Source organism: Vicugna pacos, chromosome 21, assembly GCF_048564905.1.
Source record: "Vicugna pacos chromosome 21, VicPac4, whole genome shotgun sequence".
NCBI lineage: Eukaryota > Metazoa > Chordata > Mammalia > Artiodactyla > Camelidae > Vicugna > Vicugna pacos.
This window is the reverse complement of record NC_133007.1, coordinates 14,489,878-14,512,154: the sequence shown is the minus strand read 5'-3', so window position 1 is coordinate 14,512,154 and position 22,277 is coordinate 14,489,878. Positions and strand designations below refer to the sequence as shown.

Genomic DNA, 22,277 nt, shown 5'->3' with positions numbered 1-22,277 from the left:
TTCTCCCTTTATCCCGTGAAGCGATAACCCAACGAGCATAGGAGACAGGGAGAGAGAGTAGAGCCAGGGGAGGGGAGATGAGTGTCTGCGCGGCCGAGCCTTCCCCAGGAAGCTTGTCCGGCACTGCTGGAGACAGCCGCGAGGGCAGCCGGGGCCTGCGGCAGGGCAGAAGGGGCCTGGTGGCCAGGGCTCGGCGCGCTGATTGGCTGCTCAGCCGCGGCCGGGGAGAACCCGGATGTGCCTGGGCCGCCGTGTTGGCAGTCGGGGCTCCGAGGGTTTGGGTGTTCTCGGCGTGCAGGCAGCCGGGACTGATGGCGCGCGGTTGGGCCGGCTTCTCTGAGGAGGAGCTGAGGCGACTGAAGCAGACGAAAGGTAAAGGGACGTGTGTGCTGAGGACACGGCTGTTCATTCTCGGGTCTGTTAAGGGAAAGGGGCGGGACTGCAGTTTTTAAGGGGGAAGGGGGCGTGTTAGAGGAAGGAGCGCTAAGTAAGTGGGAGGACTGGATTGAGGGGGCTCCAGCGGTGGATGTTCTGCAGCCACGATGGGGGTGGGGGCTGGGGGAACGATTCCAGAGTTCGGGAATCTATTTCAGGGATTTGACTTTTTCCTGTGAAAGAAATGGGACTTGGGAGAGGAGGAGAACCTGTAGGAGAATTGCTGCACAGATCAGTGTTGGAGGGTTGAGGCCGGGATAGGAAGGAGGAGGGTCCCGCACCGTGTTAGAATTGTGATGAATTTATAGAAGCAGACTGTGATTGGGAGAAAGCGAGCACAGGGGTCTGAATAAACGCAAAAAGTCGGTCATCTGGAGCCTTGCATTCACTTCTGGTTGCCAGATGATGTTTATGGTTCTTTGTAGCTCTTGAGAGGCAGCAAAACCAAAAGGGCCTTTGAGAGGTTAGATGTGAAATAGCTAGCTGTCTACTGACTTAGGTGTAAGCTAAAATTTTGTGCTTCCTTCTCCAGCTTTGTAGCATCATCATTGAGTGGACTTGCACTCTTTTGTTATCTTTTAGTGAAGGAATTAAGTTTGCTGATATTTAATGAGAAACTCGGGGTAATGTAAGCTGGGCTTTTTTTGTGGTTGAAATTTCATAAAGTTCTGTATGGTGATCTTGGTAGTGCACACCACTTCTGTAAGCTTACACCACTCTGGGTACCTACCATAACTTAAACACTCCGGAAGAAAATTAACTAAGCCTTGTCATGCCTTTTTATTAGAGTTTGTGAGAAAATTGGGGTGTTGCTCAGGTAAGCTTGTGCGTTTTTAGCTTGGTTCTGAAAATAACCCAGGGCTGACAAGTGCAAAAGGAAGTAAATTTGTAACATAAGGTCAGTGTAGCTTATATAGATTGAGGAAATTTTGACTAGTCCAAAGGCCTTTAAAAACTGTATCATTAAAGTTATACTACAGTGCGTAATTAACTGACAGTTATATATTCAGATATATAGAGTGTTAGTACCCTTGTTTCTTGTCTGACCGGAACTTACAGGTATCAACTTCTGCATTAGGGATGCTAATATCAACAGGGCATCATCCCTGTCCTCAAAGAGCTTATAGTCTAATGAGGAGACAAACTATAATATAACATAATAGTAGATGTTGTACGAGAGTTTGCTACACAGTTAGCAGGAGCCTTGCTGTGCTGGGGGTTGGATGGAGCTTGGCAAGATTTCATGCAGATAATGTATTAGCAGAGATGAGTTTACCGGGGGGGGGGGGGGGACACGACTGGTGGGGGGTACTTAATGTTGAAGTTATCTCTGCAATTTTGGGTAGAGAGGGAGTGGAAGGACTTTAACTTCCAGACCTATCATTTCAATGAGGTGTTGAGAGCACCGACACCGACTGACTAGTCGTTGACCACCTTGAGGACAGAGAGAACTTCTCAGCATCTTTGTATTCTCAGAACCAAACACAGTGATCGGTATATTGTAGATCTCCCAGTTCTGCCTCTAAATCTTTTTGCCTTGGGTTTCTCATTTGTAAAACTAAAAGAGCTGGGTCTTTCATTTTTAAGACTCCTTCCAGCTGTTCTCCAACCTTAAAAAATATAGTTAAATAATTTATGAAGATGGAGTTAGTTGCCAGCAAAAATAAGGACAACATTACTCTGGAGAAATCCGTGTAAGTGTTAGGGAAGGTCAGAAATGTTCTTAATACTCTTTTTATATTGTTTATACTATTAAAAAGCTGGAAACAACCCAAGTGTTCATTAACAAGGGAGTAGATAAATAAATTGTGGTATAATCATCCAGTGGGCTACTATACAACTAGTGGGAATATATGAACTGTAGTCACATGTATTAGCATGTATATATTTCATAAACTTAATATATAAAAAGAGCAAATTGTAGAATAATATATACAGTCTGATACCATTATAGAAGGCCAAAATCATACAAAGCTGATATATTCTTTCAGTATTATAGGAAATATATGAAGAAAATCAGAAAAATGAAATACAAAATTCAAGGTGGTGGGAAGGCAAGGGAATATGATCAGGAAGGGGCAAATATATAGGGACTTCCAGAGGTATTGGTAATTATGAGTTCAGGTTAAGTCAAGTTAAGCTGCAGTAACACATAACCCTAAAATATCACTTGTTTAAAATGATGAAGATTGGTTTTTCACTCTAGTTTCATGTCTAACCTGGGTTGATAGGACATTCTGCTCCACATAGTCACTACTATAATCATGTTTTATTTGTTAAACAGTGTTATTTTTTATAATTCATACAGGTTGGACATGTATATATGACAGATACATCTTATTTAATGTGTGATTTATTTCATAGTGAAAAAATTGGAAATAAGAAAATTAGTGCAGCTACAATGCTGTCAATTTCTAATTAATGAAAAAATGAGTTCTTCATTCTTGATACTAGTTCTTTGCTAGTTATATTATGAATATCTTCTTACAGTGTGTAACTTATCTTTTAACATTTATCTTTTGATGAAAGTATTTAATTTTAATATGGGCGAATTTGTCAGTCCTTCTTGTGTAGTCAACATTCTCTTTGTCTTAAGAAATTAGTGCCCTACCATGAGCTCTAAAAGATATTAATCCCTATTTTCAATTGAGTTTTTAAAAATCATTTTTATTATAAGCTATAACAGATTCAAAACAGGGCATAAAGAAATATGTTTCTAATGAATTTTAAAGTGGTAATATGACATTTAAGTCCTTAATCCATTTGGAGAGTATTTTGTTTGTTTTTGGTGCGAGGAATAGATCTATATTCATATAAAGTTAAATCAACTAAATATAAAATTTTAAACAAATGTCTGTAGATGCACAGTATGACATAAAAAGCAAAGGAAGGAAATGATCAACGCATGATCCAATTGCTGGCTGTCTTGGGTGGAGAAATCAGGGCTTAACTAAAGGATAATAGAGCAAAGATCACACTTAGAGCCTGTTTGCTTAATTTAACCCAAAAGAGTATTGTCTTGTCTTTTTTTTTTTTTTGATTATCTGTTCTTTAAAGTTCTTTTTAAATTAATAGCGGTGATAATCATTAATGCTGTTTACCAGATACTTCTAGTTCACTTCTCTTACCCATATGTTCCTGTAGCCCTTGTTTCTGGGTCAGACCAAGTGCTAGTTCAGCTTGAATTGTGAACAGAAGTGTTATGTCACTGCTGAGTCAGAGCAATTAATTCGTGAACCAAGACCCTCCTGAGCCCTCTTCTCCCCTGCCGTGGGGGCTAGCAGCACGGAACGGCTGTATAGTCAGCCTGAAGCCCAGAGACTGATCAGCAGAAACTCCCTGCTGGCCTTCAGTTGGCACATGGCATTAATGAGAAATAAACCTTTGTTGTTTTAAACTGCAAAGATTCCAGCTTTCTTTGCCCCTACAGCATAACCTAGATTTACTTGATTGATATAGTTCCCTATATTTTATATAAAAATCTGAATTTTTGTGGTGAAATATCAAAATGTCTGATAACACTGACCTAAATTTTTTAATGACAGCTGCCGTTTTTTAATCGCTGGAGGTGGCTACGGACTGCCTCCTTTAAACTAGACTTGTGCTCCAGGTTTACCATAGTCTTCGTTGATACTTGCAACCACCAGTGTAAGTGTGTAAAACAGTATGTTCCATTTTTTCCCCCAGTGCTTTTAGAGCAGTTTTAGGTTCATGACAAAATTGAGAGGAAGATACAGAGATTTCCCATATACTCCCTGACCCCACACATACATAGCCACCCCCATTATCAACATCTCCCACCAGAGTGGCACATTTGTTGTAACTGAAGAACCTGCATTGACCCGTCTTGATCACCCAACCCCATAGTTTACATTAGGGTTCAATCTTGGTGTCCTACATTCTGTGGGTTTGGACAAATGCTTAATGTCATGTATCCATCATCATAGTATACAGAGTATTTTCACTGCCCTAAACATGCTCTTTTCTCTGACCATTCATCCCTCCTCTCTCCCCAACCTTTAGTAACCACGGATTTTTTTTTTCACTATCTCCATAGTTTTGCCTTTTCCAGAATGTCATATAGTTTGAATCATACAGTATGTAGCCTTACCAGATATCTTTCCCCACTTAGTAATATGCAGTTAAGGTTCGTCTATCCTCTACATGACTTGAAAGCTCATTTATTTTTAGCACTGAATAATATTTCATTGTCGGTATGTACTACAGTTTATCAGTTTACCTACTGAAGGACATCTTGGTTGCTTCCAGGTTTTGACAGTTATGAATAAAGCTTCTATAAACATCCATGTTCAGGTTTTTGTGTGGACATTAGTTTTCATCTCCTTTGACTTGATACTAAGGATCATGACTGCTGGATTGTATGGTAAGAATATGTTTAGTTTTGTGAGAAACCACCAAACTGTCTTCCAAAGTAGCTGTACCATTTTGCACTTCCAGAAATGAATGGGAATTCTGTTGCTTCACATCCTAACCATCATTTTGTGTTTCCAGCATTACAGATGTTTGGCCATTTTAATAGTTGTGTAGTGGTATCTTGTTCTAATTTGGACTTCCCTGATAGCATATTATTGAGAATCTTTTCATATGAATATTTGCTATCTGTACATAGTCTTTGGTGGCTAGAAAACTGTCAAGGTCTTTGACCCAGTTTTTAATCGGGTTGTTTTCTTACTGTTGAGTTTTAAGAGTTCTTTGTGTATTTTAGATAATAGTCCTTTATTAGCCGAGTCTGTTGCAGATGTTTCTCCCAGTCTGTGTCTTCTCCCCTAGATGTTGTCTTCTACAGAACAGAAGTTTTTAATTTTAATGAAGTTCAGTTTACCAGTTATCTCTTTATTATGGATAGTCCCTTTTGGTGTTGTATGGAGAAAGTCATTGCTATGCCAGAGGTCATCTGGGAGTTTTGTTATCTTTTAGGAGTGATCTTCTAGGAGTTTTGTAATTTGGGGTTTTGCATTTAGGGCTGTGATCCATTTTGAGTTAATTTTTGTGAAAGGTGTAAGGTCTGTGTCAGCATTCATTTTTTTTTGCATGAGGATGTCCAGTTTCAGCACCATTTGTTGAAAAGAATATTACATTTTTGTTCCATTGCTCCCTTGTCAAAGATCAGTTAACTGTATTAATGTGGGTCTATTTCTGGGCTCTCTGCTCTGTTCCATTGACCAGTCTGTCCATTCTTTTGCTTATACCCACTGTCTTGATTACTGTAGTTTCATAGTAAGTATTGAAGTCAAGTAGTGCCAGTCCACCTTTGTTCTTGAATATTGTGTTGGCTATTTTCGGTCTTTTGCCTCTTTGTATAAACTTGAGAATCAGTTTGTCAGTATCTGCAAAATAACCTGCTGGGATTTTGATTGGGATTGCAGTAAATCTGTAGATCAGGTTAGAATGAACAGACATCTGGACAATACTGAGTCTTCTTATCCATGAACATGGAATATCTCTCCATTCATTTAGTTCCTTGATTTCATTCATCAGTTAGTTTCCCTCATAGATCTTGTACATATTTGCTTAGGTTTATACCTAAGTATGTATTTCTTTTTTTTTTTTTTGAATACTAATATAAATGTAATAATGTTATTGTGTTTTTATATCAAATTCCACTTGTTCATTGCTGGTACATTGGAAAGTGATTGACTTTTCTATATTAATCTTGTATTCTGCAACTTTGCTATAATGATTTATTAGTTCCAGAAGTTTTTTGTCATATGTTCAATTTTTAAGTGGCCTGATTTGTTGTTTGGGAGTAAAAATTAGCATTTTAGTTTCTATGAAAATGCAAAATAAAATGGAAGCTGTATTACTGACTTTCAGAGGTATATTAGTAATTTAGTTAATGAGTAACTGGGAGGTAGGAGGCTCAATGACATTTTTCTATGGTGTAAATAAAGATCAGCCAAGAATAAGTTCCTGATGCAAGATAAAGAACACTACTTTGTGTTTCTGGCTGATGTCAACAGTAATAATATTTTACTTTTCACTATATGTCTGTCTTTTAAAAATATTTTATTTACATATCTCTTTTAATTCTTACACCAAATCTGTAAGTTAAATAGAGTAGGTAAATTTTCAACCAGTCTGACAGATGAAGAAACTGAGGTATAAAATAATTAATTGACTTGCCTAAGGTTACTGAGCGGAACAAAAGCAACACCAGAACTGTGGCTTGAGAGCTTTTAACTCTCCTTTGGGAAATTTAAATAGTAAGCTTGTGTTATTTCAAAGGTCAATATGCAGGATTTATAGGCCCTGTTTGAGTTCATTTACAAGGACTTATCAGTTTCCTTCCGCGGTATTGCGAATAATACCACTTACAGATCGTATTAAATGTAGCGTGAATGTCAATCAAATTCTCCAGTTATCTATCCTACAAGATTGACACTGGTATGGACAATCCAAAAAGTACAATTGAAGTATCATCATTTAGTTCATAATGCTTTTAAAAAAAATTTCTCCCAGTTGTTTTATCTTCCTCTGTTGCTTTGCTCAGGCTGCTGTTAAAATGAGCTCACATACATTGATTAAAGGCTAACTAGACTTTGGGGACACAACCTTAGACTATCTGGAAGATGAAAGAAAACAACTTAGGGTTAACTAGCATTCCTAAAATTAACAGGCTTCATTCAGTTATACTTTGTGTGTAATGTCTACCTATGTATCAGATGACCCTAAGATCTGTTAAAATTTGAGAAATTGAAGCCCATTTGAAAACTCAATTACTGTTTTATTTCAGAAGAGCAAACAGAGCCATAAATGAAATTTAAGACATATCAGAGAGTTCATTTCTCTACCTCCTTCGGTCATGTTAGTTGATTCTTTTGACAGCACATCAGGTTGAAACCTTGCATTATATTCTGAGGCCTTACAAACAGATGGACTTCCTTGAAGATAAATTGAGAGCTGGGATAGTTTTTGTTAAATATTAACAGTACGATTGGAGAACTGTCAAACTCTGCAGGAAGCTGGCAGTTTTTTCCCTGGGCTTTTAAGATATGGAAGGGGAGACGGGGACCCTGTGGAATAATTATCAAAGTTTAATGTTAATGCTTTATTTTCTTAGGGAAATTATAATTATTTGCTGCGCACACAAAGGAATTTTCCTCCATTTTGTTTTATATATAGATCCTTTTGAACCACAGCGGCGTCTGCCTGTGAAGAAAAGTCGACAACAACTTCAGCGAGAAAAAGCCCTTCAAGAGCAAAGTCAAAAACTTGGACTTCAAGATGGGTCAACCTCATTACCTCCAGGGCAGCTGCTTTCTGCACCAAAACAAAGATTTAACACTCAAAAACCACATTCTTTGCCCCCTGCTCCCCTTACACTCTCCTCTCCTGTTGGTGATGGAAAACCACAGGGTACTGAAAGTCAACCAAGGGAACTGGGACTTGAGAATTCCCATGATGGTCACAAAAATGCTGAGGTTCTGCCTCCAAAATCAGATTGCAAGTTGGAAAAAAAGAAAGTGGAATTGTTAGTAAGTCTATATATCCATGAGACTTTTTTCCATTTACCTTTTTCCCCCCATTGGGCTTTGAAGAAATACAGTTTCAACATTTTGTCTGTTTTGTATTTTAACTTAGAAATGTAGTGAATAAACTATTGAGAAACGGCTACCATCTAAATATAAGTTGTCAGTGTTAGCACTTTTATGTTTTATGTTATTTAGTCTTCATAAGTTGTACAATGCATGTTCATTATTTTTACTTCACAGGTGAGATATTTTGGACCCAGAAAAGATGCTGCATTCCCCAAAGTGAATACACAGCTAATAATTAGCAGAGTTGTGTCCACATACAAGTCTCTCTGGATCCAAAGTGTATGCCCTTTACACTCACCAGAACCAGTTCTTATATGTGTAGTGCTTCTCCCCAAGTTGAACCCAGTCTTCAGCTTCCAGAGATTGCATCTCCATTGGCCCAGAAAAGGATACTTGTAAAGAAACATGAAGGGGTGGTCAAAGGAAAAGTATAGGAGATTGAGGGGACTAATTAAATAATTCAGCTGCATCATTAGATTCCTTTTTATTCTTTATGTAATGTATTTGTATTAGAAACTATCTCCAGAATTTAATTTAGCCACATTCTTGTGGAAATTGCTATTTTATAACCCGTGAATTCTTATAATCAGAATTTTTTTTTATTATATAGTTTATGTTTGAATAACTACTCTTTATTCGTTTCCTCCTGATTTATCACTCGTGGGAAAGAAAGAATGGTATTTGTTTCTGTTTTCCATTTTCTGAGTCTTTCTATTTCAAAATGTCCTACATTTTCTAATCTCAGATATTTTTCCAATCTCTGCTGATCCAGATTCTGTACTGAGTTTAAAGTGTTTCCAGCCCACCAGGGATTTACAGCCAAGAAATCATTTTGACAAGAGATATAAAGCCACATGACTTATGAGACCAAAATTAGACAAGTGCATACATTTAGTGTCTTTTAAGTGTAGTTTACCAGCAAAGTCCCAAGACAATTGAGAGTGGGTGTACAGGTGGAAGGGTTAAATTGAGCTGGAAAATTTAGATTGAATGTCATTAGGAAAATTATTATTTTTTTGGTACTTGGGAAAATTTTCAAAGAGGACGTAAAATCTCTAGAACTGTTGTTGAAAAAGAGGCTGTAAGAGGGGGAAAGGAAAGCTATATCTGACATCTCACTTCTCTGACAGAGGGAAAGGACAGGCCAGAGAATAGTAGAGAATGAAGGAGGGGAAGAAGGACTAGAAAGCAGAAGATCCCTGCCTAGTGAGTTCCTTGATAGTGTACACCACAAAGACCCCCGAAGGAGAGGTGCCCCGATGAAAGTAATGGTCAGAGAAGATCCAGGTGTCAGTGTTGCAGACCGTTTGGATTAGGGTGCTGGGTGAGCTGAAACTAAGCTATCTGGTGAGGGGATGCCCACAGTAGTAAAAATGAGAAATGCTAGCACCGAGGTGGAGGCTGTAGGAATGGAGAGAAAATGATAATTTTACAGTTTCTCTAGGTCTGAGAATAGAGATTTTTGATACAATAGCTGTGAGAAATGACATTAATAGGAATCAATAGCTTCATCATTACCTTGTTTAATTTGAGTTGACATTACGTTTATGAATTTACAGGAAATTTTAACATACTTCGTTCAGAGTTGGGTAAATTGGAAGACAATTCTTGTTTTCAGATCTTTGGAGTTTTTCTTTAGCCCAGCTTTCCAGTCTTAACTCATAGTGTTTCACTCCATTTAAAAATGTTTAAGATCTAGAAAAGAGTGAGTAAATTGAAAGAAAATGTATGAAATAAATATTGGTTGTTGTGCTAAGAGTGTTACATGGTTATAGAGAACTAAGATATAACATGACGTTACTTATAGGCCAATTTATTTTGCTTTCCATTTTACCTATAACACATAATTAATTTAAACAAGTTTCTTTGTACTCCTAAAAAATACCAGAGTACTCTGGCTTCCAGTTCGTGGGTTCCTAGATTATATACATATAATGGATTTCAAAGGGCCAATTTATGTAGGCCTTCTTTGCTTCAAATCATAGTCTTTGTTCCTATTAGAACAAAATAATGAGCTGCAGATGGGTTCCCTTTAAGAGGGCTTTTGAAAGAAAATATACATAATCCGGTTGATTAAATTTTATACTTAGGAACTGAGACTGGTAAGGTGTGGAATGGAGCTTCAGAAACTCATTTTTATACTTTTGCTCCCTAGGCAAGAAAAATCTCGTTGGGAAGTCCTCCAGCAAGAACAGCGGCTGATGGAAGAGAAAAATAAACGTAAGAAAGCTCTTTTGGCTAAAGCTATTGCGGAAAGGTGAGGCACCTGCACCAGGAGAGGCTGTTTGTAACCTGTAATCAGTTCTGTCGTGTTTTGTATTTCTTTTCCCATGTCTGTTCTAATAAATGACATTTTCTTTACAACTATCACTTTTAAGGCCAACTAAACAAATTATGCTTTGCAAATTAGACTGAAATTCCAGTCCTAATTTATTAAGGAGCTCATAATAAACTTTCGAATACAAGTGCGATTAAAACTTAAGGATCATCATCAGTGTTTTCAGTTTTAACCGTCTACACATTCATAAGGGAGCGGTAAACAGCTCTCAGTGTAAGTAAATTAGCAATGAATGCAGGTTTTAATTTTGACATAGACCTTAATCATCCAACGTGTAGAGGAACAAAACTATTCCACATAAGTGATTTAAGTCTTTATTGTATTTCCTGTGGACATTTTTCTTAATGTGTTCTGCCCCCCACGGATAGAAGATACATGATGTAGTCCAACTTTTTATCGGTGACTCTGGATCGTCATTATGAGCATTGTCCCATGTTATGTACGGTTTTTCTCTCACCCTCCTTTTCCTTTACTCTCTCATATTGGCCTTGAACAGCAACATTCCTGTTTGAGCCACTTTTCCCATCCCTCACCCACTCTTCTCTTTTAGTTTGTAGTTTCCAAGCCTATTCAGTAAAGCAATGATTGAGAATAGTGAGAACTAAATGCAGGCAAATATTCAGTGTCATTTTCTTTTTAGATCTCAAGAAAAGTCTCGCAAAGCTATTACTGATTGAAGCTGGTGTATGTGTTGGGGGAGGGGAAGGAACAGGGATAGAGAGAAAGGCAGGTGAGGATAGTAACTCAGTCATTTAAAAGTCTACAAGTAGTGAATGCTGGAGAGGGTGTGGAGGAAAGGAACCCTCCTACATTGTTGATGGGAATGTAAATTGGTGCGGCCACTATGGAGAACAACAGTATGGAGGTACCTTAAAAAACTAAGAATAGAATTACCGTATGATCTTACAATTGCACTCTTGGGTATGTATCTGGAGAAAACTCTTAATTCTGAAACATACATGCATGTTGTGGTGTATTTATATAATGGACTACTACTCAGCCATAAAAAAGAATGAAATAATGCCATTTGCAACATAATGGATGGATCTAGAGATTATCATATTAAGTGAAGTAAGTCAGAGAAAGACAAATATCATATGATATATCAATTATATGTGGAGACTACAAAATAATACAAATGAGTCTATATTCAAAACAGAAAACTCACAGACATAGAAAACAAACTTATGGTTCCCAAAGGGTTGAGGGGGGCAGGGAGGAGAAGGATAAATTAGGAGTTTGGAATTAACATATACACACTACTATATATGAAATAGATAACCAGCAAGGTCCTACTGTATAGCACAGAGAACTATATTAATATCTTGTAATAACCTATAATGGAAAAGAATCTGAAAAAGTATATATAAATACATATATAACTGAATCACTTTGCTATACAGCTGAAACTAACACAGCATTATAAATTAACTATATACTTCAATGAAAAAAAAAGGTTAAAATAAAAAAAAATTTTTAAACCGTGATTCAGGATTTTGAAAGTAATGATTTTTTTCCTCTTACTGGTACACCTTGATCTTCCAGGAAATAGTCAACTTACTGAACTTATGTTTCAAAAAGAGAAACTATGATTATTTAAAAATGATGATTGAAAAGCATCCTCACTTTGGAAGAGGTTGGGAAGGCTGTTTACTGGGGATTTTACAAAAAGATTTACAGGCTCAGCACTTCTTCTGTACGTGCTTTTGATTTAAGACAGAAAGCACTGATATGGATAGAAATGTAAGGAAATATAACATGATTAGATTATTAATAAATGGACAGAGAGGTACTTGAAGTAAAAAACCGTACAGTTAGCTTTTGTAGGCAGAAAACAAGGGGAAACGCATAATGGAGTAGAAATCAGGAGAATGTAAGTTGCCGTATAGTGGTTTTGTTGGGAGTTCTTTTTTCCTGTGAGGATGTGAAATGAAATTTCAAAGTGAGTGAAATCATGACTAAAGGTTGGCTTTTGTATTTGTTTATTGTTTCTTACGTCGATGATTTAGTTGGGCTTGGTGAATAGACTGAGAGATGATGAGGTGGGGAAACAAGGGGGAAAAAAGAGTGGTTTTGAGCCCCCTCAAGAGAATTTTGAGGACCTGTACTTTTACCTAAAGAAGGACTCAAAGCAATAAAAGTTTGGGGAAATGAGTCCTAAGAAAATTAAAATCAAATAGATGTTTTCAGATGTATAAAGAAATGGTGTTCAATGGAGGCATCTGTTCTTGGTGTCCAGTAAGTATCAGACAAATGAAAATGAGCTTAAGAAGAAGAATTTAAGGCTAGAAGTTTGGAAAGCTGTGTTTGATGTTCCAACGTAAAGAGAATACAGACAGGTCCTTTTAGTGCTTATGCTCATCCTTACGGAATGTAGACGATCAGTGAACTCTTTATTGCTGTTTCTTTTAGTGTTACTTTCTCCCTTGTATATGAAAACAATATGTACTGATAGAAACTTTGGAATAATAAGGAGAAAAGTGCAAATGCAGGCATAGAGATACACCAGGGTGTTCCTAGCATTTATTTCCATTTTTCTGGGGTTTTTTTCTAATTTTTAAAAAATTATGCATTATAATCATTACTGTATACACAGTAGCTTGCTTTTTTTTTTTACTTATATTGTGTATGGATATATGATTTTAAAATGTTTTTGTTTTTTCACTCATGTTCCTTATTTTCTAGATCTAAACGAACTCAGGCAGAGACCATGAAACTAAAGAGGATCCAGAAGGAGTTACAGGCTTTAGATGACATGGTGTCAGCAGACATTGGAATCCTCAGGAACCGGATTGATCAGGCCAGCCTTGACTATTCATATGCTCAGTAAGTTGGGGAACTTGAACTCTGAATAGAGTTTGATTTGATTAACATTTATTATTAGCTGGGCCGGGGCATTTATGTATGTCACTGTTAACCCTTTTAACAACCCTATTAGGCACTATACTTATTCCTGTTTTATACTTGGCCCTGTTACCTCCTCCAGGTCTTCCTTAACCCTGCCCTACCTGTTAACCTTCTTCATGTCCCTGTTAGAGCACTTCTTGCATTATTTATTTATATTTCAAGTCTTCCCTGCTAAGCCATCAGCTATTTAATGTGAATGACTTGTCCCCAGATTCTGTGTATTATTCTAACACCAATTCTGTGCTCTTTCTTTGAGAAATGTTGATTGTCTTAAGTTGTCTAGGGATTCGCCTCATTCTCATTTCAGTTTTCATCAAAGAAAGGTCTACTTAATTTTTTTAGAAACCTTTGAGTACTTTAAATACCACTCTGTCTTAAAAGCTCAAAGTGTTTTCTCTTGTTTTTCCTCTTTCAGTTATACTCTGTATAAAATGGTTTGCTGTCTCGTGTTTCCTTGATTTCAATGATTGGCATTTTTTTAAAGAGAAAAAATGATCATGGAGTGTTCCCAAAACAAACTAACACATGTAAAGAATTACACGAACTTTGCAAACAGATAAAAGAGCAAAAAATTAAGTCCAATTTCAGGGTTTTCTGTCCTTTCAGCATTGCTTTAATCATCCTGGTTTGTCCTTTTTCACAAGGAAATGCTGTGTCAATGATTCAGTTTTGCATCTTTCTCTGTAACACTAGAAATCCATCAGAATGCCTCATTAGTCCAGGGTAAACCACAGCATCAGAATGTTTATATAACAATTTAAAAGCGGAAATGCTTGATTGTGGTTTTTAATTCACTGTTTATTGTTTAAGAAGGAGGTTTGTGGTGTCCTTGTGATTTTTGTCATTGTTGTTTGACCATATGCTATTAGACTTAATGGGTTGCTTTTATTAATTAACTGCATAAATTAATGCCGACAGTAGCTGATAACCAGCAGTTCCATTTCTCTTAATGAGGTCATTAAGGAGGTAACCAAGATTTTATTAAGATTAAATTAAGCCTAGATTTTTACCACATTTTATCCTCTGTAACTTAAGTTTGCTAGAGGAACATTTTTATACCTTTGTAGCCCTTTATATGAATAATTCAGATTATTCTGGATATCCCAACAGAAAAATCATTTGAGTATGTTTTAATTCTATCCTGGAGGTGGCTGGAGAAGGAAGCCATTCTACATTGAACAGCAGATAAGAAATGTCATAGTTTTAGCCTTCAGAGAACCACATGGAAGGGAGGACTAGTGCTTAAAGAAGACATCCCATCATATATGAATATTTCCAGTGAAATTTTAGTACATTTTTACATAGTAAAAAGATTTTACCTGGTAAATTTTTACATCTCTTAAGCTAAAGATGACAGTTTCTCATGTTACTGATATTGACCTAGTTGTACGTGAGTATATCCTTGTTGTACATGTAAGGTTAATTTTTAAAACATAAGCTCTTGAATGAAGTCAAAGAGAAGCCGTAGACAATTATGGCTAGAACCAGGGTTGTGTCTTGTTCATGCATAAGATTAAAACAACATTTTCTAAATTTACATCTGTAGTTACTAAGCAGTGATAGATTGGTGATACAATATTATGGTCTAGCTTTCTACTGGAAGGCAATCCCTAGGGCCTTCAGTTTCTGTGGTTCTGTGGGAGATTTCCTAGTTTTGTTTTGTCTTTTTTAATAAAAATAATATGGTAGTTCTGTAGTGCCTGGTACAGTGCTATGTCCACAGAAGGTTCTTGGATATCGAATAGGCCAGAATTCACCTTAAAATTGGTTTCTGTAGAACAGTGTCAAGGTGGACACCTGAGGAGACAGCACTTTGGGCGAGGCGGCCTGAGAGAGTTGTCGCTGCTGCTGCCATTCACAGCTGTGATTGTAACGCTGCCATGTGCTGCGCAGACCAGCTTGTAAAACTGAGTGGCTGCATGTGGAGCATTTCTTTAACCCTCCGTATGCCAGGAAAACAGTCATCACTGTTCACCATCTATGTGTAATAGACACTCCCATACACCATGCACATACCTGCGCACATACATGTAAAGAAGTGAGAAAAAGGATTGTGGGAAACAACTTTAAAGATTTAATAAGACTGTAAGCATAGCACGCCTCTTTGCATCAAGTAATGTTTGACTCCAAACATTGTAAAAAGCTAAAAGAATGTGGTTATGTCCTTTCAGCATCACAGGACAGTCAATTTTACTTGTAAAATATTGTATGATAAAGTTCTTCTTGTTGAAATTATTAACTCTATGAGAATAACATATTTCCTTTTTATCCTCAGAAATATATTTTTCACTCATTGATTCTTGAGTTTGAGAAAATTCATCTAGGACTGTTTTTCTGACGACTCATACTCAGATTTTCCTTGTATGGTCAGTTTCACTGTCTAATGTCTAGCCTGTCCCTGCATTGAATTGGTTTCCTGGGGCTGCCATCGCAAATTACTGAAAACAACAGAAATGTATCGTCTTACATTTTTGGAAGCCACAAGTCTGAAGTCAAGGTGTCGGCAGGGTTGCTCTTCCTTCAGGGACTCTAGGGAAGAATGCATTCCTTGCCTCTTCCAGCTTCTGGTGGCTGTAGACGTTCCTTGGCTTGTGGCCACATGGTCCCATTGCTTCCTCCTATTTTCTCTCAAAACTTCCTCTGCCTCTTTCTTAAGAGGATACATGTGATTGCATTTAGGACTCAGCTGGATAATCCAGAATAAACTCCCCGCAGAAATCTTTAATTTGGTCACATCTTTTGTCATTTAGGGTAGTATTCCCAAGAACCTGTGAATGGTGTCGCCATTCTTCTTTTATACCTTTTTATTAAACGGTGGTATAATACTTTGGACAATATAGTAAGGAAGCTAAGTGGTGGTGATTTATTTCATTGTACTACCATCCTTTCAGGTCATTCTGTCATTTTTTGTTTTCAGATTATTTTAATTTTTTAGCATAAATGGGAATAATTAATGAATAATGAGGAAATAATTCCTAGGGTGATGAAATGGCAGAATGTTTCAAGATAAAGGAAAAATTGTATTTTAACAATCCCATAATGTATCTTAGATTTATAGAAGGGCCCAGTGGACCCAGAGAGTAATTGCAGAATATAATTAATTTTAGACTATTTTTTCAAAAATGTAAGTAAATTTTCTCTTCTCTGGGAAACTCCTAAGAAAGGATAAATATCAAGATATGTTGATCCTTATAAATAGTTCGAACTGCTCGGAAAAGAGACTAAAAAATTAAAAGTGTTTCAGTGGAACCTGATGGTGTGCCAAGGGTTAATGGTTGAGTTTTTTACTTATTTTTTTAATTTCATGGGTACCGAAACCAAGAGACAGTTTCTAGAATTCTTTAAATAACATTCATTAAATCATTCAGTATTCCTTTAAAATAACAAGACAATTCTGTAATTACATTTCCAGTTCAATATGTCTTACTGTGTTAAGTATAATGCTCTTATTATTCTGTTCCACAGTATGTCTTCATACTCTCGTTTGGTATTATCCATCTGACCCTCAGACTCATAGTGCAGTTTGTGAAACGAATCAATATTTTGAACATAAATCACTCTGTACAAGAGTATATATGCATGTTTCTGGCCAGAAGGACTTTAAATAAATAAACAAAATGCAAAATCTTCAGTGATTTATCCAGGGTGAAAGATCAATGGAAACCTAGGGACCTATTTGCAAATTTTAATTTCAATTCAGCATTCATGAGCCCAGTCAGTAAATCTTTACTAACTGCCTTCATCTGGCTGAGAGAGACCACAGACTTTCAGAGAAGGGAGGGGCAGGATATATATATACCTGTAGAGAATGTTGTCAGAGCTCTTAAGCTTGATGAAAGAACATTCATGGACAGGATATGTTATACCTGGTCACCATACTGGAATTTTCAGTCTCCGCATGCCTTTTCTCCAGCCTCTTCCACAGGAACCTGGCTGCGTTTTGTATCCACGAGGGTGATCCTGTGGCACTTCTATTAGAACAGAGATGGGAACTCCAGAACATTTAACCCACAGGCTAAAGGGGGTACGTGGCACGGCCTGGCACTAAGAGTTCTTTTTAAACTTATACGAGTCGAATGAAGCCAACCCAGGCCCTCCCTCTGGAATTTTGGGATCGGAGCACTGAGAGATTGAGTGGAATGAATGTGATGAGCCACAGCTGGTGGCCATATTGGGCTGTGAATATGATAAGAAAGTCTAAATGAGAAAAACTGTGGTTTCTGAGCATTGAAGAGAATCGCCTTTGATTCTGATGACATGCCTGTGAGATTGCCTCTTGTATCCTACAATAAAACGCACTTTTCACCTGAGCTAGTATGACTGAATATCTGTTCATTACATCCAGAAAAAGCCTTCCCCAAAACAGGTACGCACATCATAAATGGCAAAGGCAGGTTTTGAATGCTGGGTTCTCTAAAAGCAAAGCCTTTTATTTTTTCACTATATTTCCTTCCAAGTCAGAGAATCTCACATAAGGAGACATACCTGTGTCCTTTTTGCTATAATTCTAGTACTAGAAATTATGTGTTGCATTGAGTTGATAAAGGCAGTCATAACAGGTGAGACAGCATGGCCTTCACAAATGTTTTGGTAACTAAATAGAATGGTTGGTAAGTGGGTTCAACTTCTTTTGTGGGCAGAAAGAAAAACAATACATTATATGGAAAAGGCAAAAAAGAAAAGAAAGAAGATCACAGGGTGACTTCCCCAATAGAATTACCCTGCTTCAAATAAGACTGTCATTACCTATCTATCTATGCAGTTTCTATATATGTAAATATAATAGACTTCTCTTAATAAAGTCTAACAGTGGTCCATTGTTGCAGAGTGGAGAAGTTGAGAAGAACTTAACCCTTTAGGAGACATTTAGTAATGTCTGGAGACATTTTTCGTTATCACAACCAGCAGGTGCTACTGACAACTAATGAGAGAAGGCCAGCTTGCTGCTACACACGCGCCCCACAACAAGAATCATAGCCCAAGTTGTCAGTAGGGACAAGGTGGAGAAATCCTCCTTAAACTTACCCTGAAGTTTTCTATTTTCATTAATGTTTACTCCTTGCTTCCCCCTAGTATCATTCCCCTGGGTGTGCTCTGTCCCATTTATATTCACCTCCCAATCACTGTCCATGTCCTTCACCCAAATTTCTCTCCCTTTTCTAGTACATTCATCGAAAGAAACAGATTTTCTACTTTCTCCATCTCTTACTGTTTTACCTCTCATGAGTGTAACCAGTTGTGCGCTGGAGCCGGCTTGCACTGGATCATGAGAGAGAGATTGTGTACATCTCCCCAGTTCTGCATTCAGTGCCACACAGATAGTTTGAAATTGGCCATGGTGATAATATTTTTACTGCAGAAATTAACAAACAGCTACAAATTAGGACTCTCCCCCAGTGGAGCTAGCACGCTTGAATTAACCCTCTCAGCCTGCTTTCATTCACACACACAGCCTGGGGAAGAAGAAATGAGTGCAGAAGAATTGTTAGATTAGGAGAGCCTAAATGCGCATGCTGTGCAAGTTTCAGCAGCAGGAGCCTGTTTTGTCTGATAAGTAGACAAATGTTTGTAAAGCCGTATTTTCATCATATATATTTTTTTTCTGGTTTTGGAGTTTAATTATTGTTTCCAGGCCCTCCTTTGAATCTCTTTTTGAATGGAAAACTAACGGACCGGTCTTTGTGCCTGTCCCTGCAGGAAGCGGTTTGACAGGGCTGAGGCAGAGTACGTTACGGCAAAGCTGGATCTGCAGCGCAAGACTGAGCTCAAAGAGCAGCTCACTGAGCACCTCTGTACCATCATACAGCAGAACGAGCTCCGCAAGGCCAGGAAGCTGGAGGAGCTGATGCAGCAGCTGGACGTGCAGGCTGATGACGAGTCTCCGGAGCTCGAGGTGGAGGTGGAGAGATTGCTGCGTGAACAGGAAGCAGAAGCAGGGAAACAGGTGGTTCGCTCGGAGAGACCATCTCAGCCTTGCGGGGAGCGTGGGACATTAGGGTTTGCTGAAGAGAACAAAAAACATCAAGAGCAAGCTGCTTCCCAAAAGGGTGATGAACAGTGCGAAAACACGAATAGCATTCCCCTTCAAAATCCAGCGCAGCCAGATCAAGACGTTGAAACGACTGTAACAGACATTTCAGCTTCTCTGACCACGTGATGTGCCAGTGTTTGTTCTTCATGACTGCCGTGGCACTCGGTAACCTTTCTGTTAACTATTCTATGACCTCTGATAGATAAATGCCTCTTTAAAAGTATATTAATTTTTGAAGCCATGATTAGTTAGGATAACGTGTTTGACTATTCTAAAATCTCAGATTATGGTAATTTTTTAATATAGGGGCATAGTTCACCTTGATTTGGGTCCAGTTCCTTCATTGTACTCTTATTACTGGGTGAAAACAAGTGATTTAAAGGGATGGAAGGAAGACTACATGGTTAAGAGTGTTTTTAGGCCAGGTAAATACAGAAAAGTAAAGTGAAAAGTGATTCTCAATACCTAATTGAACTCTTAACTTCTGAAAGAAATGTTGAGCATGAAAGTCCTGTTTTATGTAATCAGTAAAGAGATACAAAAACTAACATGTGAAACAGAGAGAGTGAGACACAACTAACAAAGGTGATGGGTTACATTATCCATCCAGATTTTACTACAGTTGTAAAATAACTGGGAAATTGTAATTTACAGGAAGAACCAGACCACTTAAGCCAGCATCATTTTTGTTTTCAGTTTTCCTTTGGAATAGCTTTAGTTCACAACCTGAGTTTTGGCTGGTTGATACACATGTGCACACAGACACAAACACACATACATATGTCATTTCAGTGTTAATATATATTGTCTTTAATCAGCATGTTGATTCAGTTTAGACAATGAAAACATTTCTAGTGAGACTGAAAAGAATATAGAGAATCTTATTGCTACTTTTGGTTATTTTAAAAAAATGACATATTTTCTTTCTAAAGTCACCTGTAAATGTGTTTTATGTTGAATATAAATTATCCTGTCATAAAACATTTAAATTGTTAAAATGGTGGTTTTCTTATTCGGTAGTTCGTTCATTTCCATCACTAATGCTTGACCACACTACATTGTGCTATAAGTGACTGTGTAAATAGATACTGTAGTTTCATCACAAAATCTATGAATATCACATTAAATTATGATCTGCTTATCAGAAATTCCAAAAGTACAAACACTACATTTTAAGTCTTAAAGAACTATTATAAAAGAAGAGAAGGACAAATGTAACATTGTATCCATAATAATTCTGAAAAAGTTGGGGACATCGTATTCTTAAGTGAATTTGTTTGAGGGTGTTATCTTCTAGTAATGCGGATGAGCTTCGTATTTTTCTATTACGAACTTTGAGTTGAAATTTCATTGTCCAATATGCTCTTATTTTTCTAAGGAATAAACGAGTCTAATGCATTTATTATGTGGTCTTTCCTTTACCTTTTAAAAGATGTTTCAAACAGCTTAGTGTATATTCTTAATATCTCCTTTGTATGAGCGTCTGTTAGGGAAAATCCATCAATAAATATGAGGTTCTATAATATTGGCTAAATGCAGGTAGATACACTCTAATTCTTGGTCTGTTCTTTTAAGTGCTTATCAGGTACATGGAGAAATGAGAACCATGAAATAAATGAATTAGATGGGACCTCAGAGATGATTTGATTTAATGGTCTTACTTTACAGCTGAGGAATTTGAAAGCCAGATACTTCACCGTGGCATGTTGGCCAACTGGCTCATTTTAAACTTAAAAGTGCTAGTCAAGTTGCAGTTCTAAACTCTTAATATATCTCTTACATGTATCAGGCCATGACATTCACTGTGTCCCTCCAGTTGAAAATTTTGCTTTATAACCCATTCCGAGATTGTGTTTGTATGTGTGAAATGCTTTCAAATATGTCTATAAAATCTCCCCTGAAACCATTATTTTGAAAAGCTTACCTTGCTTGGCTTTCTTTCCCAGGGTAGTACCTGAGTGCTCAGGTGATGATATAAGTGACAAAGTTATACTGCATCGGTTCTGTACAAGGCAGCTGCCTCCCATGTGTGAGGGGAACAGAACAAATGAATGGGAATGGGGGCTCATTGGTATGAGGACCATATGCACGGGCTTTTCCAGGATAGCCCTGATATCTTTTAAAATCGTAAAATACATTCAAAAGACTTGATATATGGGTTCACAAATCCACGATAATTGTTAGTTTCTGTGAAAGAAATTATTGGTTCAACATTACTGCCGTGAGTTTATTGGGGCGCTTTATAGAACCTCTCTGGTGGACGACGACTTCTGCTTCCACTTCTTAAAGTTACAGCATAAGGTTATCAGAGCTCTTGATGATGTGATATGTGGGAAGGAGTTAACTACTCTCTCTTATCTCACTTGTGCTACTTAAAACGTGGTGTTGACCAAATTGTAGTAATTTTCACTAATTATCTTTAAAAAAGCATGCTTTGAAGGGTAAACTTGAATTCCTGGACTTAAGAGTTCTCATACCTTGAATCCCAACTACCTTCTTTAAATTAGAGCCATTTTTATAGGTTTCAGAGAAGCAAAATTTCCTAAAGCATGGTTCTCATTGCATTTAAAATAGTTCTTCTCAAGTTTTTCACCTCTGCGTAATTCTACTGAATTATAGCAACTGCAGGTGGTAAATCTTTGCACTCGCTGAGAGCACAGCTGGTTTCCAAGTCAGATGATAAAAATCTCTGATTGGAATTCCTAGAACGTATTTCATTGCTGGATTGGCATTTGAATTATAGAGTAAAAACTTAGCTATAAACTTCTCTGGTTCTTTGTTTGGATTTAGCAACATAGTACTCTCAGTGAGCTTTATCTAACTATTCAGCAACTTCCTCTTCCGAGGCATTGGCAAAAAACAAACTCAAGTTATTCTGACCCAGGCCATTCCCAGTGACCTTTACAAATGCTGTTTGGGGTTTTGTATTTCTAAAGAGCTAAGTCAGCATTTTAAAAGGCCCTGATAGATATAACTCAGTCTGCCAGACAAGAGCTGGGACCACTCT

General features: G+C 37.4%; 1 protein-coding gene across 2 annotated transcripts; it reads left to right on the top strand.

Annotated features, from left to right (window-relative positions):
• Positions 1–213: 213 nt before the first annotated feature.
• On the top strand, positions 214–20,672 carry GORAB (golgin, RAB6 interacting). Of its 2 annotated transcripts, none has more exons than XM_031688750.2 (5): positions 214–372; positions 7,579–7,931; positions 10,150–10,251; positions 13,018–13,158; positions 18,937–20,672. In XM_031688750.2, the coding sequence occupies exons 3-5, from the start codon at positions 10,196–10,198 to the stop codon at positions 19,394–19,396; spliced, it is 657 nt and encodes a 218-aa protein (XP_031544610.1). In that variant the 5' UTR covers positions 214–372; positions 7,579–7,931; positions 10,150–10,195; the 3' UTR covers positions 19,397–20,672. The 2 variants fall into 2 exon arrangements, with proteins under 2 accessions (XP_031544610.1, XP_006211211.2); XM_006211149.4 differs by having other exon boundaries at positions 230–372; positions 7,579–7,927.
• Positions 20,673–22,277: the final 1,605 nt, after the last annotated feature.